At 44.3% G+C, this 21,992-nt stretch overlaps 1 protein-coding gene across 1 annotated transcript in view; it reads left to right on the forward strand.

Annotated features, from left to right (window-relative positions):
• Positions 1-7,777: 7,777 nt before the first annotated feature.
• The window catches only part of SH2D4B (SH2 domain containing 4B), a gene marked incomplete at its 5' end in the record, with an annotated part of 106,822 nt that continues 92,607 nt past the window's right edge, over positions 7,778-21,992 (forward strand). Inside the window, one exon of the mRNA XM_084634506.1 lies at positions 7,778-7,961. Coding sequence (XP_084490632.1) covers positions 7,778-7,961 — 184 coding nt within the window. The remainder of the gene's footprint in view (positions 7,962-21,992) is intronic.

Raw genomic sequence — 21,992 nt, forward strand, 5'->3', positions numbered from 1 at the left:
GAAAACAGCTGTCTGCTAGACACCGGTATAATAGTGTTCGCTCTGCATAGGCCACGATCTAGGAGTCTGATGGCAATGACTTTCAGCCATGACTCTAGCTCGATTTGAACTGGTGAACTAAGTGTAAGTCTACACTGCAATAAAACACCGGCCCAGGTCCACTGACTTGGGCTGCAGGGCTATACAATTGCAGTGTAAATGTTCAGGTTCAAGCAGGAGCCTCGTCAGGTCTCAGAGCCTGGGCTCCAGCCTGAGCTCAAATGTCTACATTCAACATCCCTCTTCTCTCCTAGTCCTGGCTTCGAGGGGGAGCGCCTCTGTACAAAGGAAGGAGAGCCGTGCTTGCCCATGGTCCCCTGTTTCTCTTCTGAATTATTCTCCTACTCAGTAGATGTTCTATTCCAGCGTAGGGATGTGGCTGGAATCCAGTACTGGCAAACACAAGTGTTCAAAAATCATGACTTAGGCCCTAAAAATCATATTTTAAAAAATAATAATTTGGAGTTATTGTTATTTGCCTTCTGGATTTTGAACCTTTTTGGGTCACGTTTTCAAGCTTTTCTCCACAACGATTAGGATTAGAAACTTACTAAAAAAAAACAACAAAAAAACCCCCCAAACACCGAAAGCGCAGATTCTGTTGTAGTTGCATGATGCCAGGACCTAGGGTACTAAGAAAAACCTCAAATATTGTGATGACAAAATTGCAAGAACTGGCAACACTGAGAATCTGTTTTAGGGAGGCTGATATCTTGTCAGAGATCTGCTTGGACAGCATTGGGAGCACTTTACGTACTGCCAAAGAATCACTTTGATGGCATAGCTAAGAGATATGCAATACTTCTGTCTCCTTGTCAATGTCACATCCTCAGTGATGTCAGCCCATGTTCTATTAGGTTGGTCCTCTTATCACAGCATAAACAAGGGAACCCTCCTAATGCCACTGCTGGAGAAAGCGGCTGACCAGCTAAGTCTAGTTAGGAACAATTCTCAGTTATGCAAGGAAGTCAGTTATTTCTCTTCATTCATTGTGACTTAAAGCATTATGGGGTTAGATCAGTTTCATTAGCTTCTCTGAACATTTGGCTGCTAGTTGTCGCTTTCACCTCAGTATCTGTCAATTCTTTTCTGAATTTGTTATATAGTCTTTATAGAAGACTGTATGCTTGTGGCCCAATGAAGGGAGAGGACAGTGTGTATATTATATATAAACACATCTCTATTGGCACAACAGAGGAGGGATAGCTCAGTGGTTTGAGCATTGGCTTGCTAAACCCAGGGTTGTGAGCTCAATCCTTGAGGAGGCCATTGAGGGATCTGGGCCAAAAATTGGGGATTGGCCCTGCTTTGAGCAGGGGGTTGGACTAGATGACCTTCTGAGGTCCCTTCCAACCCTGATATTCTATGATTCTAACTTCATTATAGAATGAGTCACTGTAGCTAAGCTAACGCTTTTCTGATGCTACATTCTGCATTCATGGCTTAAACATACAAGTAAAACTAAATATCAAGCGTGAGAGAGGCATTATTATCCAAAAGGATGTGTCCTATGAAGAGACAGAAGCAATGTGTGAAGCCTAGTACTTTTTTTTTTTTTTTAATTATCCTCCTCAGGCTGAACAAAGAGTTACAACTATGCAGGGACATTTTGGCATTTGACCCGCCAACTGAGGAAATCGGTGTCTGAGGAAAGTGCATCTGAGATGGTAGCAAAGTAAAAGGGGAAGCTTTGTGTGAACTGGCCTGGCAAAGAGAGCTGGCATACAGAGGTGAAGGGAAAACTTTCCCACCCTCCAGCTTCCATATGATGCTTATTACTACATGATAGAACGATTAAAATCTAATTGTCAGATCTCCTTGTCCTTGCTGGAAAAATTAGCAGTGGAGGAACTGGATCATTCCTGAGGGAGCAGTGCGGGTCAAATTCTCTTTCAAAAAGAGTGGAAGTGATTCTGAAAGGGCTTGTGACAGCTATAATAAAAATGTGACACCCTGGAGCACTGGTAAGAGATTGAACTTCACTGCCTGGCCTGAGTCACGTGTCCTGACTCAAGGTTACAAACGTTTATACTCCTGCCACATGACCAGTCAGTGGCTAATGTTATATCACCCATTCCTTAACACTGCTAGTTTGGTGTGGGGAAGGAAGCTGCTCTCTTTCATTCCTAGTAATACAAGCCACTCTTCCTGCAATACTTCCTGGAAGAGGAGGATGGGTCCCGTCAACGCCTATGGAAGCCAATAGGGTTTGGAGAACTGAGTTGCCCTCAGGAGGTACTAAGGTTCGGATCCACAAAATGTCATTGGGCTAGAGAGAGAATGAGAATGACTTGGTAGTCTGGTCGTTAGGGCGCCCACATGGAGACTCAGGGTCCAGTACCGTGCTCCAATTACTCTGGTTATCCACAGTGGAACAGCTTCAACAGGAAAGATTGAGGGAGCCCCACCCCAGAATACCCCATAGCTCAGGGGTTAGTGCGCTCTTGTGAGTGGTGGAAGATCCCCTATTCAATTTTTTCCTCTTCCTATGCCTGAGGGGGAGGGATTGAACGTGGGTCTTTCACTTCCTGGGAGAGTGCTCTAACCACTAGGCAAAAAATCATAATGTGGGCAGCAAACAACCCCCTCCCCCAATTCTGAATGGAACCCAATCTGGTAGGCGGCCTTTGCACTTGCCCGCCGGATCTACCCTGCGTGTTGGTTAGGTGGCTGAACACCTATCTTCCCTCGACTCATGGATCACTTGAAGGCTCAGGTGGGAGATAAGTGCCTGCATGCCTACAGCAAGGCAGCAGTGCATGTACTCAGAGGTAGAAACTTAAGCACCGAGAGAATTTCTACCCTGAAAATTTAGTCACTGAGTGAGGTTAGGTGCTTACAGGCTATGGTGGGAGTTTTGGGAATTGCATTGGAGCCTAAAACTGGGACTTAAATACTTCACAGGCCCATATTCTTCAAAGGTTCTGTGTTTCTGGGAGTTGCAGCCAAATCCAAACCCTTGCTGGTAGGTTGGGCTTTATCAGGATATCCAGAAGCACTTCCACTGTTACCCAAAAGAATAGAAAATTTCAGTCACATAGGTATCCTGGATCCTACTACTAGGTGGGGGGGCGGGGCGGAGAAATTGTCAATGGTATGTCACAGAACAACAGAAAGCTAAGGCTGGTGAAAGCAACTTCTACCTCCTACTAGTCCGTCTGGGTTACCCTGTGCCATCCCTTCCATGAACAAACATGCAACCCCGGAGAACAAACCAACCGGTTCCCATGTTCCAGCTGGCAGTAAAAGCATATGAGAGAGTTGGAAAGTTGAAAACAATACATCAAGAGGGAGCTGGAAGAACTACTACTTAAAGTACGCTGTCATTACCTGGACAAGAAAACCAATGACAAGTTTTATACTGTCTCATTACTTTTGTCAGATGCTGTTGTTTGGCTTATACTCAGGAGGACTGTTGTTCTCTCCCATCCCTCCCATTTTTTAAGGTGTTGTATGCTTCAAATCTTAAGACGGGGCAGCTAAAAGAGAGCCGATCAAACACTTTGTTGTGAATAGTATTTGTTACAAATGTAGTCTTTTGCCCTCTTCTCCCCCGCCAAACCCCCCCCCCCCGCACTCCAAACAACAAACCATTCTTGATTCATCATTTGTTTCTCAAATAGTTTGGATGAATGATTTTCATGCTATGAACTATTTGTTTCAACTCTTCACTACTCAATTTTCTTACTGTGTGACTGGTCACTCAAGAGACCTGGCATTTTCAGGAATACTCAGTGGTTGTCTCAATACTTGTGTATATATTGCCTTGTACTTCAGTTCATCTTCCTGCAAAATACCTGGAGCTTTTCCAGCAGTTGGATGTATTATACAACTCAGGGATGCCTCTCTCTCCTTATCACACTTAAATGCACATACTCCTTGATGCAAAGTTTGTTTTTCACATTGTGGTAGCTTGTGATAAGGATTTGAAGTCAAATAAAATCAAATAAAAAAGATGAAGAATGGGTACAGCAGCAAAATCACCTGCCCTGAAGCCTTTGCAAGGGTGAGTCTCTTTCAGTTAGTGCCAAAATGTGAAGCCATAATTGTAATATAATTGAGTAAAAACAGAGAAACTAAGGCCAAATCTCCCAGGGCTTCTCCTTCAATACACGAACAAGTAACAGAGGAGAAAGAAGTGCCAATATATTCCTCTTTCCCTCTAGGTGCTTCCTTGCCAAACTGCATTTTTCTTTCTCCCCACTCCTTCCCCCAAAAAACATTGTTTTATGAGGCAAAATTCCTACACTGCAACATAAGAGAGGCTCTGAACTGCAATTCATGCGGGTGGTTCTAAACTTCTGCAAAGCTCCGGTCCTTTGGGACTTGGGGTTTTGGTTTGATCCGGAGAGAGGTAGCTATAGACACTAAAGTTCAGATACAAATCTGTATCCAGATCCAAACTTCCATCTGTTTGAGATAGTCTGTTTGGATTCTGGGTTTTGTTCAGGCTCATCTCTAAAAATGAGGGTACAGATGTGGTTTTCTGTTTAATTACAAGCTATTAGACACCCAGAAGCAATAGATTCCTTTTAAATTGAAGAGTGTGTGTTTATGCTTTTATATGAAGGAGGGCTGGTCCCTGTGAGTAGGGTTCTAGCCTGAGACTTGAGAAACCAGATTAAACTCACTCACTCTGTCTCTGGGCCTCAGTTTCTCATACCTCAGTTCCGTCTGTAAAATGGGGATAATAGCACTTTCCTACTTCAGAGGGGTTTTTTGCGGGTAAATATACCTTAAAATGTTCAGATACGATGATAATGGTGAGCCATATCAGTACCTACACTATGTCCTTCAAGGCCGGAGTTCCGTGGAAAAAACAGTACGTGGCTACGTAATTGAAGACTTCATCATAATACCAAAGGACAATGGGGCAGAATTAACGTTGGACAGGCAATTATACATCTGGAATTTCCTAACTTTCAAGTGCTTGACTTTGCAACCTAACCAATGTTCTTTTAACAAAGTTTTTTGTATTTAATTAATTCCCTAGATCCTTTTTTAAAGGAAAAAAGTGAAGAAAATTCTATTAGGTGCAGTAACAGCCTCCCCCTCCCCAATCATGCATCACCAGCTGGGGCTGAACCTTGAGCATTGTAGCTCAATGTTAGCAGTCCATGATACAGAACTAACTCAATCAGCAGGCACTAGGAGAAAACTAAAGGAGTACCTGTGGCACCTTAGAGACTAACAAATTTATTTGAGCATAAGCTTTTGTGAGCTACAGCTCACTTCATCGGATGCATTCAGTGGAAAATACAGTGGAGAGATTTATATACATAGAGAACATGAAACAATGGGTGTTACCATACACACTGTAACAAGAGAGTGATCACTTAAGGTGACCAGCAGGAGAGCGGGGTCGGGGCGGGGGGGACCTTTTGTAGTGATAATCAAGGTGGACCTTTCCAGCAGTTGCCAAGAACATCTGAGGAACAGTGGGGGATGGAGGGGGGGAATAAACAAGGGGAAATAGTTTTATTTTGTGTAATGACCCATCCACTCCCAGTCTCTATTCAAACCTAAGTTAATTGTATCCAGTTTGCAAATTAATTCCAATTCAGCAGTCTCTCGTTGGAGTCTGGTTTTGAAGTTTTTTTTGTTGAAGAATTGCAACTTTTAGGTCTGTAATCGAGTGACCAAAGAGATTGAAGTGTTCTCCGACTGGTTTTTGAATGTTATAATTCTTGACGTCTGATTTGTGTTCATTTATTCTTTTAGGTAGAGACTGTCCAGTTTGACCAATGTACATGGCAGAGGGGCATTGTTGGCACATGATGGCATATATCACATTGGTTGATGTGCAGGTGAACGAGCCTCTGATAGTGTGGCTGATGTGATTAGGTCCTATGATGGTGTCCCCTGAATAGATATGTGGACAGAGTTGGCAACGGGCTTTGTTGCAAGGATAGATTCCAGGGTTAGTGGTTCTGTTGTGTGGTGTGTGGTTGCTGGTGAGTATTTGCTTCAGGTTGGGGGGCTGTCTGTAAGCAAGGACTGGCCTGTCTCCCAAGATCTGTGAGAGTGATGGGCCATCCTTCAGGATAGGTTGTAGATCCTATTATCTTGGAAGTGGGGGTGAGCCTCTGAAGCAGAGTCTGTGTGATTGGGGAACTTGGCCAAGGGCTCCCTCTCTGTCTCTCACAGAAAGTGGAAGAACCACACGGTCCTGAGAGGGAGGAGGACTATCAATGCAGCCCAGCTCTCTGGGGGAGGGAGGGAATGTTAGAGGGGAAGGAGAGAGACAGTCAGTGGGGGGAGCTCCAGTCCCATGTGGTGGCCCCAAACTGGGGAAGGAAGCAGTGGGTTGTTGGGACCAAGTGCTGAGGTCCAGGGGTGTTAGGGACAGTCCCACCAAGTATAAGGCATCTTGCCTGACATGTATTCCTGCAGTTTGGCCTGTATGTCATGTCTTGCTCAGCTGCGAGCAGCAGCTGCACTTACTCCTGTAGCTGCTAGAGCTTGCTGAGGAGCCTGATTCAAATCAGTCAGGCTGTGTTTCTACTTTCCCAATAGCCTGTGTGCATTCAGCCCTGTTTTTAGACTGACAACGAGTGCTAAAATAGAGGCCTGTGAAATACGCACAAAGTGACGGGAAACAGCGCAAAATGTGAGTTTATTTGCATTTTGCTACAAATGCAGAAATGGCCGTGTTTTGGTTTTGCTCAAAGAAAGGCCCCATTTCCACTAAAAATGAACCAGTTCCCCAGAGAAAATGGGCGCACACAAAATGAAATTGGCTTTGGAATTTGGTTGTATTTTTAAAAAAAAATTAAACTGCTGTTGGACCAATTGCTAAAATACTAGTGTTTTATTGAGATCAGTGAAATGCCATTACATAGTAAAAAGTCGCAACTTGCTTGAACAGTAAACGGATCTTTCTCCAGTCTAAGTGGACCAATGAACACAAGAGGGTTAAAAAGTCGACATGAACTGTGGAGAACTGCTTCTTGTCTAGTTTATATTTATTCACTACTTATAAAGTGATAAGAATCTCCTGGCTTCTGTTGCCTCTACTCTTCCCTTTAAATCCTCTTTAGTCAGTTTGCTGAATCACCGTGTCTGTTGGCTCTAAGTAAACGTGAGTGGCGATGATGACGATGATGATCGGGGTGGCACACCCTCCTGAGACTGGTTAGGGATATTAGACTAGGAAATATAGTGCAAACTAGTTTCCTCTCTTATTGGAGATCAATTCTCCGAGGGAGCTGCCAGCGTAACTGTTACTTTTAGCCATGACATCGCTCTGAACCCAACAACACTGCACCACGGGGAGTGCCCTGCTGCAGAACGGGAACCGGCTCAGCAGCAGTTGTGCTGTCACCTGTGCCTCCCTTTGCCCTGAGGTTTCTCTGCTTATTCAAGGCCATTCTGGAATTTGCTGCTGTTTTGTTGTTGTTGTTGTTGTGGGGTTTTGTTTTTGTTTTTATCTCCTTGCAGTAAAGTTCATGCAAGTGGTCTCTCATTGTTCACCTTGCCTTTTCATTCCTCCCCTCCCCTTCTTCACTTGACACCTGTTGCTGTCTTCAGTGGGTGAGATGCCCAGGGAATTCTGTCATCGGTTAGAGAAGGGGAGCAGAGCATGTATGTGAAAGAGGGACAGAAGAAGACGACTGCAAATCTCCCCCAGGCAGGCAGCCGTTGGGAGAGTTCTCTTGGTTTGGGTTGCTTTGTGGAGTGTTGCAGGTGCGATTTTTGGGGGCTGTTGTGAGTGCTGTGGGGGGTTTTGTGAGTCGCCATGCTGCAACAAATTTTGCGTGATATGTACATTGACCCTGAGCTCCTGGCAGAACTGAATGAAGAGCAGAAGCACATCCTGTTCTACAAAATGAGGGAAGAGCAGCTGAGGCGCTGGAGGGAAAGGGAGGACAAAGAACAAAGAGAGGAAGCTGCACTGAAAAGGACCATGAGACTCAAGCAAGGTAAACTTTTGTGGACGTGGGCTGAGACGGTCCTATGTGATATAGAGGAACAAGGTAGACTGTAAGGCACTCTATAAATGGAAGAGACCGCTTGGGGTAGTGTTGCCAAGTGGCTAGAACAGGGGAATGGGTGGAAACTTGGCTCCACCTCTCTGCCCTCCATTCACTGGCCAGAGAACCAGCCAGGGTGGGTAGTCCTATTGCTGCGACAGACCAGCAGTAATTTATTATTTGAAAAAGGCGGAACCAAGGGAGGAAATTTCCATTCATTTATTGCCCTGAAGCACAATGCCTCCCAGTGCTATTGCTGTGGCAGAGCAGTTTAAGCACTACCTGCTGCTCAGGGGGGTGCCGATGGTCATAACCTAGCCTTTAATCTGTCTGTCCAAAATTTTCAAAAGTGCGTAATGATGATTGGGTGTCTGGTTTCCAGAAACGGATGGGTGTTGAGAGAATTCATGTTTGTAACCTTAGATGGAAACTTCTGTAGGATTGCAGAATCCTGGACTTACCCCCAAAAGTTCTTGTGTGTCAAGACAAAGGATACAGTATTGTCATTTCTGTGCAAAGGTGTGATCGTGGGTTACATGTAACTTTTTCAATGTGCATGAACAGTGATCTTTGGCTGAGCTCAATCTTTTTCTCCACAACCCATCACCCCTTGCCAGTATGGAAGGTTTATCCATCATTGTAGGGATTCAGAAAATATGTTAAGGCTCACAATTAATTGGACAAAGCCAAAGCTCAGAATAAGTCTTTTCTTCAGTCACTAATTAGCCAGCTCTGTGCTTAACTATTGCAGAATTCCAAGATGAGCATATATGAGCTGCTTACGTTAAGACACAACTGAGGTACAAGTCTTGGTTCTGGGTACTAGACATAAGTGTAGGTTTCAGGGCTTACCCGAGCGCTTACTTTGTGCTTTAAGTAGCTTATGGCTTGTTCTTGCATGGTGCTGAGTATATCCCTATGGATGCTTTATACCTTTCAGGCTGGGTCTTTACCCTGATTGTATCCTTTACTCATAACTGATCCTGTAGACTCACTGGAACAATTGCAGGATCAGGCCCTCTAAAAATGACAAGATGTTAACGTACAAAGGTATTATTAAAGCAAAATCCAGTGGGGAGTGCAGATACACTAATATCCTATGGATTAGCAGCAAATGGGCTAAAATTGTCCCTACACTGTTATTAACATGAGGGCTTGGAGGATGCTATTTTACTTAATTTGCTATTTGCCTCCTGATCACGTTCTTAAACACACTGTAAAGGGGCTTCTCCTACAAAAGATCACCTCCATACTGCTTCTTTCATATAGCACACAAAGCTTGTTTACTTTGATTTGTAGCTGAGGAAAATATTATAAATGCAATTCAGACCCACAGACCAAAACAATATTATAGTGTCAAGATAATCTGCATTACACTCATTCTCTGAGGAAGACTGATGCAGGAAAATCTAACGGCAAAACTATTTATATGACAATTTGTCATGCTGACATCTAAATTTCCATATATAAATTATATATTAAACCTATTCAGCATTGTAGTGCAGGAGACTATTTTCTAGGTAACTAATTTTCTGATTTACAAAGAATAAGAAAAAAAGAGGGAGAAAAGCAAAAAAGGAACCTACAGATCATGTCTGTGCATGGATGTGCACATGCATATGCAGAGTAAAGCTACACAGTGACCCAGCTCCAGTTTACACTCCTTGTCCCAAATCACCAGCATAAGATATCTTGATGGTTTTCCAGAAAATGTTCTTTCACCTTTTGCTCAAGACTTATTCCACTGGGCAACCAGTTTTGCTGGTTCCTTGAGTATTGTAATAAATGTCAGGCATGTAGGAGTGCTGGACTTTCAAAAGGAAGGAAGGGGAATGGGACTGAATGGGAGGTAGGAGCCTAACTCCCTTAAATTCCTCTGAAAATGTGGGGGGTGTTTCATTTTTCTATTTTTGTCTCAGTCAGCTGACATAGGTAAGGGTGTAGTCCTTTAATATGCTAGTCCCTTTGTTAACTGTTCAAACTCACATGAATTGGGTTTATTTGATTTAGTTGGGGATTGGTACTGCTTTGAGCAGGGGGTTGGACTAGATGACCTCCTGAGGTCCCTTCCAGCCCTGATATTCTGTGATTCTGTTAGGAGGCAATGCAGACTAGAGTCTAGGGCTCTGGAGACCTGGGTTCTATTCCTGGCTTTGCTGCTGGTTGACCTTGGGCAGGTCGTTTTCTCTGAGCCTCACTTTCCCCATCTGTAAAATGGGGATAATGATACAGACATGCTTGGCGATTTTTGGATTAAAAAGTGCTAAGTAGTATTATTATGCAGATCTGTAATATAATGTCAATGGTCTCCCCTAGAAGCTGGCTTCTTGCAGTTCAACCAGAAATGATGGGCCTGATGCAGGAATTACTGGGTGGAATTCTATAGTCTGTGTTTATGCAGGAGCTCAGACTAGATGATCTAGTGGTCCTTTCTGGCCTTAAAATCTATGAGTGTATGACTCTTTCCCAACACACATTCTGGAACGTATTGAATTCTTTGGATCACATTGTGTAGCAATTTGAAGTCCTCTTCATGCTCTCAATGGAATGTAAAGGAGGATTCCTATACTTGGGACCTGCTCTATATAGTAGTATGGGGGATTTCTTCCTCTTCGATCAGCTTCTAGGAAACTTGGAAGCGCCACAACCACCTCCTTCAGTTCCCTGTCAGACTGAACAATTTGGGTTGCTTCATCTGCTTCCTTTGCCAAAAGTCTGATTCTCTATCCCAGGACACTGGTTTTATGCTAGTGTTAATCTCTTGAAGTCAGTGGAACTATACTGGTATAAAGCCAGTGTAACAGAGTTGAGAATCAGGCCCTAGCTTTTCTCGGATGCCATGTAGTTAGTTTGACACCTAGAAGAGCCGTGAGAAATGGGTCTTGAATTCCCTGGCCTTTTGGCCTGACATGAGTCAGGATTACAAAGGTTTACACTGCACACACATTAAAAGCACGTAGGGAGAAAATTAGAAAGGCCAAGGCACAAAACAAGATTAAACTAGCTAGGGACCTAAAGGGTAACAAGAAAACTTTTTAGATACAGTAGAAGCAAGAGGAAGACCAGTGACAAGGTTGGTCCATAGCTCAATAAGGAGGGAAAGACAATAACAGAAAATATAGAAATGGATGAAGTATTTTTGTTTCAGTTTTTAATTTGTTTTCACCAAAAAGGTTAGCAGTGACTGGGGGACTAACCCAGTGAACATCAGTGTAAATGGGTAGGATCTGAGGCAAAAATAGGGAAAGAACAAGTTAATAATTACTTAGGCAAGTTAGATATTTTCAAGTTGGCAGGGCCTGACCTAAATACAGCTTAGAATTCTTAAGGAGCTGGCTGAAGAGATCTGTGAGCCATTAGCGATTATCTTTGAGATCTCATAAAGCACAGGAGAGATCACAGAGGACTGGAAAAGGGCAAATATAGTACCTGCCTATAAAAAGGGGAATAAAGACAACCCAGGGAATTATAGACTAGTCAGTTTAATTTTGGTACCCAAAAAAGATAATGGAGCATATAATCAAACAATCAATTTGTAAGCAACTTTGAATTAGAATTCAAAATGATCTTGATCAACTGGAGAAATGGTCTGAAATAAATACCCTGGGAGGTTGAGGCATCTCCATTATTCAAAGTTTTTAAGAACAGTTAGTTGGACGAATTTCTGTCAGGGATGGTCTAGATAATACTTAGGTCTGCCTCAGTTTGGAGAACTGGACTAGATGATTTATCAAGATCCCTTCCAGGCCTACGTTTCTATGCTTTCTGTTAGTATTTTTAGCTATATTACCAATACAGAAGCTAATCCTGGCAGTTTTCTACAATTTGGATTGTTATTTAGGAACTCTGTTTCTTGATAACTGTCTAATGGTGGGGGAAGGGAGGGGAAGATGAAATATATAAACACAAGCTAGCCTTAGCTAGCAGCCTTACCTTTTTGGGCTGGAATGTTGTAAGAGATTGTAGAACAAACAAGTTTGGGCCTATTAGTCGGTGCCGGTACAGAAAGCAGTTCTCCAGGAGGTGCTCTTAGTGACTGTGAGCTTGTACCTTCTAAACTAAGCCAACCAGACACTTGGGAAATAATTCACTGTAATAATTCAGAGCCCTCCCCACCTAGTGTCCCTTCTCTGGCCATTGGAGATATTTGCTAATAGCAGTTGCAGATGGGCCATATGCTATTGTAGGCAACCTCTTCATACCATCCCCTCCATAAACTTATCAAGCGCAGTCTTAAAATAAGATAAGGTGGTGTTTTGTTTTTTGTTTTTTTGCCCCTACTACTCCTCTGGAAACCTGTTCCAGAGCTTCGCTCCCCTGTGGTTAGAAATCTTTATGTAATTTCAAGTCTAAACTTATTGAAGACCAGTTTATAGCCATTTGTTCTTTTGCCAACATTGGCCCTTAACTTAAATAACTCCCTCCCTCTCTGATGTTTATCGCTCTGATCCTGTAGTGGGGTGGCTGCCCCACTCCTGCAGGCAGGGATTAAAAGCGGCCAAGGTAGGCTGATTGGGGAAGTAGCCACAACTGGGGCAGGCGAGACACCAGCCAGGAGGAGGCGCTCCGTATGCTGGAGAGCTAATTCCCAAGACGACCAGCAGGAGGCACCACACCGGTGAGTCATCGCTTCGCTACACGTGGGGGAGAATGTGGGCATAGACAGTCACCCCTGATACAAGGGGCAGGGCAAGGAGTGTGGACTATTGCCCAGATCTGAGAGTTGAGAAGGAGAAGGCTGGAGAAAACGGAGGACTACTACTGGAGGGCCTGAGTGGCCCGGCTCCCCGAGCAGCAAAGGGGACTGCTTCAGCTGCTGCGGGGGAGGGCACATGGACCTCATCGGGGGCCAGGCATCTGGGTCTGGAGGCTGGTGCCAGGGCCTAAAAACTGTTTTGCCTGTGGGTGACCGGGACACTATAAGCAGGAGTGCTCCTACCAGAATGGATAAAAGAGGCTCCATTTGGGGAAATGGGGAGCGGCCAGAGTTCCCCCTGTGAAGTCAACATGGGGGCTCCAAACTTGTTGGGCCTGTGGGGAGCCTGGGAACAGGAAGAGGGAGTGCTCCTACAGGACTCACCAGGGCCCAGGCTAGTCCTGAGGTGGCCAAAGGAAGGCACTGGATGTGCTTCCTGTGCCGCATGGGGGGCCAGGTAAGATTGTCTTGCCCCCAGAGAAAGAGAGGGAGGCCGAAAGATCGGGCTGGGTCTGAAACTGCCCCAAAGGAGGGGGTCGTAAAGACCAAGGCCCCAGAAGGGAGAGGATCTGGGACAGAGGGGCCCCAGATCAAGAAGGGAATCCACGCGGGGGTGAGACAGGCCACAGTGGAGATCTAAACATCAAGGGAAACCCACATGGGAGCTGAGCAGGCTACAGTGGGCACCTAAACCCTTCAGGAGGGAAGCAGGCTGCTCCAGAGAAGAGAGAGCCTGCAGCAAGAGAGAGACCTCCTGCGGGCCCAGCTAAGAGGGAAGCTGGGGAGATAGAGACACCCCCCCGGTGAGCAGTCTTAAGGGGGAGGGTGTGTAATGGAGCAGCTGCCCCACTCCTGCAGGCAGGGGTTAAAAGCGGCCAAGCTAGGCTGATTGGGGAAGCAACCACAGCTGGGGCCATGCCCAGTAATGCCACAGCTGGCCCTATAAAAGGGCTGTGAGCCAGAAGCTGGGGGGAAATCTCATTCTAGCCTTAGAGGGAGAAGGGTTAGCCACCTGAGAGAAGGTACCTGAAGGGGTACAGTGCTGGGGAAGGGCAAAGGGAGCTGGGGAGCTCCAGCCTGGTAAACCCCTAGGCTGCAGGCCTTGTTAAGAGCCCAGAAGGTACAGGGGCTGCAGAGGGAAAGCCTGAGGATAGGCAAAGGCAGCAGGTCCTAATCCCTTGCCAATGATGAGTGGCCATTGCAGTCTGTCCCAGTGAGTGGGGGCTAGATGATGACTGGCAGTAGCCACTGAGGCAAGGTAGGGATAGAGGGTTGAGGGTTCCCCTGGGAGGGGGGACCCAGATTGTGGGTTACTGCTGGGGGCAGAACCCTGAGGTAAAGGGGCACCGGGGTCTGGGAGGGACACGGGGGCCAGTGACAGGTGAGACAGCAGCCAGGAGGAGGTGCTCCATATTCTGGAGAGCTAATTCCTGAGATAACCAGCAGGAGGTGCCACACTGGTGAGTCATTGCTTTGCTACAGACCTATTTTTCTAGAGAGCAATTGTATCCCCCTGCAGCCTTAGTTTGATTGGTTGAAACAAGTCAAGCTCTTTAAGTCTCTTCTCGTAAGGTAGGTTCTCTATTCCTCTGATCATCCTAGTAGCCCTTCTTGGCACCTATTCCAGTTTGAATTCATCTTTCTTAACCATGGGAGATCAGAATTGCATGAAGTAATTCCAAATAAGGTCTTACCAATGCCTTGAATAATGGTAATAATACTTCATTACCTGTACTGGAAATACCTCACCTGATGCATCCTAGGATTGCATTAGACTTTTTCATGGTTGCATCACTTTGGCAACTCATCATCCTCCTGTGATTGACCAATACACTGAGGTCTTTCTCCTCTTCTGTTTCCAACTGATATGTCCCCAGCTTATAGTAAACATTCTTGTGGTTAATCCTGAAGTTCATGACTTTTCACTATTAGATTTCATCCCATTGCTGTTGCTGTACTTCTCAAGGTTGTCCAAATTTTCTTGTATGATATCAAATCACCAACTAAGAAACCCAGGTTTTATGCAGTTCACTCAAAGCCTGAAAGAAACTGTATCCACATCTAGGAACCATGATTACAAAAGAGAAATACATTCATATATCAAGGAATAAGAAATGATTTATCTCTGAAAACATCCACAGGTGTAAGGAAAATGGCTGAGTTATAGCTTTTAAACAACAAACTATGTTGAATTTGTTAGAGAATCAGTGTGGCTTTTTCTTAAGGTTTTAGCGTGGTGTTGAATGCAGATTAGGCCATCTGATCTCCACTTTGTACAATGGACAAAGTCAACTGGATGTTCTGTTAAATTATGTTTTTAAAGGGGGTTACAATGCTCAGGCCGTCAAGCAAGCTGACTGAGTGGTTTAATAGTCTTATGTGCTTTCTAATGAATGTTCTAGGATTTTTTGTAGGGCTGGAGGAGATTATATTCTATTAGTAATCTCTAGTAGTTGTAACAGGACTACTCTAATACTCTGACTTCCCTATTAGCAGTTCTTGCTCAAGGAAGTAGCAAGACTGCAATATCAGGGCACATATTACAGTGCAGGATTGCGATGGTCTAACTGTGTGACTGAAGCTTGCACTATGCTAGTCACAACTGTGCATGACACAGGTCAGCAGTATTAGTCCTTTCCTTTCACGGGCACTACATTAATGAACTAGTTCACATTTATTTATATGTATAATTCGATATAATATGTATTTTATTAGGTGAGTGGATGGCATAGACTTCTAGTAAGATGTCTTCTAATAAGAATGTAGCCAATTTCTGAGAGGTTAATGTTCTGGATCCAATTTATTTACAAACTCTTCCTAGGGTGGTTCTTGCAGGAGCATATTTCCTTCCATTGCAATACACAAAGCGTACAGTGCCAGGTTTCCTTTTTGTTGAGTGCTAATAGCACTAAAGGAAGTCACCTTGAAACTTCAAGATCCCTTTGGGCTTTGCTCAGGTTGACTGACAGCTTTGCCATTTGCACAGAAACATATTTATTTGATTAGGCAGCAGTCCTTTAACCATCTTGTCTGAATTGGGACTAAGTGAAGGACCCTGCCACTTTCGATGTAGACTTGGTGCTGTCTGAATACCAGCAATGAGATTTCAAAAACTCTTGAATTCAGCAGCTGAAGCTTTTGGGAGAGGAGAGAATATTGGTTTGCTGCTACTTTATTCTGACATTTATTTGTTGTGAGCTACAATTCATGAGGTTCAGTCAAGAATGGTTTGTACAGCTGCATTACTATTCTCTTATCCTTAACTAGCATAGCTGAGAATAGATTAGCTGGGCTTATTACAGTATGGCTGGAAATAACTCCTTTATCTAAAGGCTATTAATGTTAGAAAGTCACTGGATGAAAGCACTTCATGGTAAACAAATCCCTAGTATTGCAAGCTGGTAGTTGGAGGATACAACATCATAACTGTGTGTGCAAGAAAGTGTCAGCTGTTCTCCCTTCTACTTCCCCATGGTTGCTATAGAACAGGGGTGGGCAAACTTTTTGGCCTAAGGGCCACATCGGGTTTCGGAAATTGTATGGAGGGCTGGTTAGGGGATGGGGTCATGGCCCGGTCCCCACCTCTTATCTGCACCCCCCCGCGCTCCCTGTCCCCCACTGCCCCATCCAACCCCTCCTCTCATTCCTGACTACCCCCTTGGGACCCCTCCCTCCATTCAACCCCCTGTTCTTGTCCTGACCCCATCCACACTCCTGCCCTCTAACCACCACCCTGGACTCCCCTGCCCTCTATCCAACCCCCTCCACCCCCCTCTCCATACCCCCTTACTGTGCTGCCTGATGCACCGGTGGCTGGGGGTGCTACAGCCACCACGCAGCACAGAGCACCAGGTCAGGCCAGGCTCTGCCGTGGCACAGCCCCAGGAGCTCGCAGCCCAGAGCATTGCGCCGGTGGCAGAGCAAGCTGAGGCTGCGGGGGAGGGGAACAGCAGGGGAGGGGCTGGGGGCTAGCCTCCAGGGCCAGGAGCTTAGGGGCTGGGCAGGAGAGTCCCGTGGGCCAGATGTGGCCCACGGGCCATAGTTTGCCCACCTCTGCTATAGAAAATACCTTGGACACTATATTATGCACTGAACTCTCATTTGTCTGTATGCACCTAACTCCCATTGACTTCCCCGGGGGCCAGGCGCCTAAACATCTTTGAGGATCCTAGCTGAAGAGCCTGTTTTGGGTTTTTTGTGTGTGTTTTTTCCGCTTAGTAAGGCTGCTTTATATACTTTGGCTGCCTTGGAAGTGTAAAGGGGCTTGAAAGTGTCATAGAATCATAGAATATCAGGGTTGGAAGGGACCCCAGAAGGTCATCTAAACCAACCCCCTGCTTGAAGCAGGACCAATTCCCAGTTAAATCATCCCAGCCAGGGCTTTGTCAAGCCTGACCTTAAAAACCTCTAAGGAAGGAGATTCTACCACCTCCCTAGGTAACGCATTCCAGTGTTTCACCACCCTCTTAGTGAAAAAGTTTTTCCTAATATCCAATCTAAACCTCCCGCACTGCAACTTGAGACCATTACTCCTCGTTCTGTCATCTGCTACCATTGAGAACAGTCTAGAGCCATCCTCTTTGGAACCCCCTTTCAGGTAGTTGAAAGCAGCTATCAAATCCCCCCTCATTCTTCTCTTCTGCAGGCTAAACAATCCCAGCTCCCTCAGCCTCTCCTCATAAGTCATGTGTTCCAGACCCCTAATCATTTTTGTTGCCCTTCGCTGGACTCTTTCCAATTTATCCACATCCTTCTTGTAGTGTGGGGCCCAAAACTGGACACAGTACTCCAGATGACGCCTCACCAATGTCGAATAGAGGGGAAAGATCACGTCCCTCGATCTGCTCGCTATGCCCCTACTTATACATCCCAAAATGCTATTGGCCTTCTTGGCAACAAGGGCACACTGCTGACTCATATCCAGCTTCTTGTCCACTGTCACCCCTAGGTCCTTTTCCGCAGAACTGCTGCCTAGCCATTCGGTCCCTAGTCTGTAGCTGTGCATTGGGTTCTTCCGTCCTAAGTGCAGGACCCTGCACTTATCCTTATTGAATCTCATCAGATTTCTTTTGGCCCAATCCTCCAATTTGTCTAGGTCCTTCTGTATCCTATCCCTGCCCTCCAGCGTATCTACCACTCCTCCCAGTTTAGTATCATCCGCAAATTTGCTGAGAGTGCAATCCACACCATCCTCCAGATCATTTATGAAGATATTGAACAAAACCGGCCCCAGGACCGACCCTTGGGGCACTCCACTTGATACCGGCTGCCAACTAGACATCATAAATGTAATGATCTAAGATCTGATCTACCCATAAGGCAACTGCTTTGAATTCAAGATCAGACCAGAGCCCCTTTAAAAATTTTTAGCAGCATTCAGAACCAAAATCAGCTGAGAACTATTTCAATTTCCAGTTGAGATTTCTCAATAGGAACTTGATCCAACACGCATTGAAGTCAATGGCAAGATTTCCTTTGGCTTCAATGGAAGTTGGATCAGCCCTTAGATTTCCATAATAAAGGGTTGAAATCTCATGAGGCTAGTTTGAGATTTTGCTGCAGTAAGATTTTAACCTGCACACTTATTCATCCTTAAATTCAAACCCTTGTCTGAACCTAACTCCTATCTTGAACTAAACCAAAATGTCTTAGCATGTATTTAATACATGCATGCCATAGATACTAACTTGTTGCAAAACACACAAGAAATAAAATTCAGCTATCTTCAGCAATGCCAAAAACAAAACCTGTTGAGGTCACACTTGCATTAGTAAGAAATAATCCCATTGGATTTCACAGTACTACTGAATTATTGGGTTGCTAATTGATGTTCAGTGATTGCTGGGTATTTGTCATGCATTTAACATAAGGCATTTCTAGAGCTGGAAGTTTAAATCTAGCCTTTAACCCCAAAAGGTTGGCTGCCATTCATGGGATAAATGTATCCTTGGATATTTACCAGCATGTGATATTATGAATTTTTGTACTTTGGAGACATTATCTCAATGCAGCTGTGGGTCGGAGGAATTAAACAGAGGCTTTTTAAACTATCTTTTTGCTTCTCTGATCCTGGGGTCACCAGGATCCATAATAGCCTCCACTAGAACCTAGATATGTGTCAGCTGGATCAGCCAAAATGCTGCGCTCCTTGGTCTCAACCCTTCCTTCCCAACATGTCCACAGCACAGAGTGGGAGTGACCTAGTGCCAACTATGTTACACTAATAAAAATGATACCAACAGGATCTTGTAAGAGGGACAAGGCAAATTGCCACATTTATTGTAAATACAACAAAATATTCCTATATGCAATTTCTATATAGATCCATTCACGCACAGGTTCTACATAAAGGTTGTTATAGTTACCAGCCTAGATGTTGCTCGTGCCCAGTCACTGGCCAGGACACAAGAGTGGAGCCGAGTTGTTGTCAGATGTGCATCCGATGCTCCTGGAGGGTGGTCGTAGAACTAGACTCAAAGAACACAGTCCCTGGATCCAATTTTTATGTCTCCGGTTCAATACGAGTCTATGGAAATTGTAAATTCAGCATGATGAAGCAACTGAGATGACCATCAATCAGCAGGTGGTACATCCATGACGGCTCCATGATGGCTAGGTGTTATCATCTTGTTCTTCCTTGATGCGTTTTTGGATGGATTCCAGTTGCCCTCCGGGGGTCATCCAGTTATCTCCACTTTGCATAGTCTTCAGCCCATCGATATCCAGGTTGAAATTCTTAGGATTAGGCTGGCACCATTTACTAACCAATTATTTCCCTGCTTCAGGCTCTCAATTCCATGCACTTATCATTCATTCTTTTACTTAACAACACAATCTCTGACTCTTGATTTATTTAACAAGTTTTATCCCACTATCTATTTTTCCCTCTTTGGATACCAAGATTTACATAGGCATGACCAGGGGCCCTCGTGGGGGAAGAGCATCAGGGTGTTTTAAATAACAGCATTGTTTCCTCAAAGTTCTTATCACTTTCCAGCACAGACTTTGTCCTGTACCGGCCTGAAATAATTAGCACTTTGGCCTTGCATTTGTTACAGAGTGAAATTCAACAGCATGGAACTGATGTTTATACCTTTTTACAATACCTATATACTCTTTTGTCTATCTTTATTTCTACTACATAATTATAATTCTATCATACTTTGAGGGCGACCCAACAACTATGCTGCTTTTATTCCACCAGAGGATTCTCCTACATCTGGGGAATCCTCAGTTGTCCCCTTCTCTGAAGCATCTGACACTGGCTGCTGTCAAACAGGATTTTGCACTAGATGAACCACGGTTATGTTTATGGAAATTGCTATGTACCTGTGTCTCTGTTTGCTGCAGTCTGTTGCTAGGACTAACTGGACACTGCAATGTGCAGGCAGGCTTTCTTATAAATGTGAACAGTCTGGCTATTAACCCTCTGGAAACAAGATGAGGCTGTAACTGTCTGTAAGCTCATGAATACTTGATGTGGAAAGAGAACAATACTGCAGCAAAGCACAGAATGGTATTTACCAAAGCAAATTCAATATTTCTCCCCAATCTCTCCTTTTCTTACATAAATGACAGACTATTTATGGCCTGAAAGGGACTGCATTTTGTTACACAGGGATTCTAGGGGTTGGGAGGTACAGAGAAGTTCTGTTTGTTAGTGTACATTATCTGGCATCAAATAGGATAGGTAAGATCTTTGATACCTTCTGATTGCTCCAAGTCACAAACTGCCTCCTTCTGTCATTCATTTTCCATAGGGTAACATCTGCTCACCTTCAAAGAAGGGTGGAACTGGCACCAGAAACTGCATTGGTTTGTTTTTTCTTTTAAGAAGATGAAAGTGAAGGATCAACTGGATAATACTTGACATGGATGAATTCAAAACATTCCACTTTGTACTTTCAAATATTCTTAAATGATTTGTACAGACAGTTCCAAGTATAGTGGATGGGCTTTCTAAAGCACAGGTGTTACAGGTGGACAATATGCCTGTGTAAATCCTGGATATAATCTCCCAGTAGAAAGTATGTGTATCTAATATGAAAGTGATATTACAATGAACCATAGCCAGAGGGCGAGTAAGATGTCTGAGTCATGTTGGAGACCAAATTAAAAATACTATGCACTTTTTTGTGTTTCCTTAAGGGAGTATATTTGTAGTGTGGAAAACATGAAAATGTATCATGTGAACAACCTTCCTCACCCCTTTTTTTGCCTTTTTGTGTGCATTCTATACCTATTTGACAGTAAAGGAGCAAACACTCCACCTCCTCTTATTTCATCCTGCAGGGATATACCACAGCATAATTATTTCCATGGTAACAGGCAGTAATTCCATAAATAAAGGATTGAGTTCACTGCATGATCAGGACACAGCAGAAAAATCTGAGCTATAAAGATCTGATGCTCAGAGGTGCTGAGACACAATAATTCCCATTGATGTATTAATACAATGCATTTAAATTCCCTCCTTTTTTAAAAAGGAAGCAAAACTGCAAACACTGAATGGGAGTTAGAATTTTTTCTCTCTCAAATTGATTTTTAAAAAAGCATGTGTTTGAAGCTGCGCCAAGCTTTGGAATGTAATCTTGGCAGAGATGGATTAATGGTCAGTGCAGGTGTGGAAGACAAATGGAATTTATCCCAGTGGCTCCATAACTTATTGCATGGCTGTTTTTTCACAAGAATATTGCAATCAGATAATTGAGCTGTGTATTTTAACAGAAGCAACCACTGAAATTCTTGTTGCAAAAGTGTTTCTATATCACCCGCAGTCACTCAGAACTGTCTGTCTAAAAGTGAATGTTGCTGACAATATTTTCTAGGTGTATTTCCCCCTTTAGAGTTTGCCAGCTCCTGAGATGCCGGACTGAGCCTACAAGAGCTGCAACAGTAATGGCTCGAGAGCCTCTGGAGAGCATTTCCCAGCCTGCTTAGAACCTGGGCTGGGACAGAATAGAGGGAAACTCCTTCCTATTGACTTTTGCAGGCTTCTGGTGAGGTGATTTATACAGATAGTTTGCTGGCCCAGTGATGAGTCAGAACTGTTAACACGCTTTCTCACTTGCACACAAACACCAGTGGGAGGGGACAGCCTGACCCATTTAGAAAGGGTCTTGGTTTAGTTTCACTTTTGCCTCTTCTGAGTTTGGGAGGCAAAAGCATAGGTGTACAGCCCAGGGAGTCTCTGCTTAGCTCACAATTTCCACAAAAGGAGACTTTTAGAACTGCTGTGGGGTCTAACACCTGGGTCAGGTAGCTCCAGCTCTGCAGGCACCAGT

This window comes from Lepidochelys olivacea (assembly GCF_965140295.1).
Source record: "Lepidochelys olivacea isolate rLepOli2 genome assembly, chromosome: 7".
Classification (NCBI taxonomy): Eukaryota; Metazoa; Chordata; order Testudines; family Cheloniidae; genus Lepidochelys; species Lepidochelys olivacea.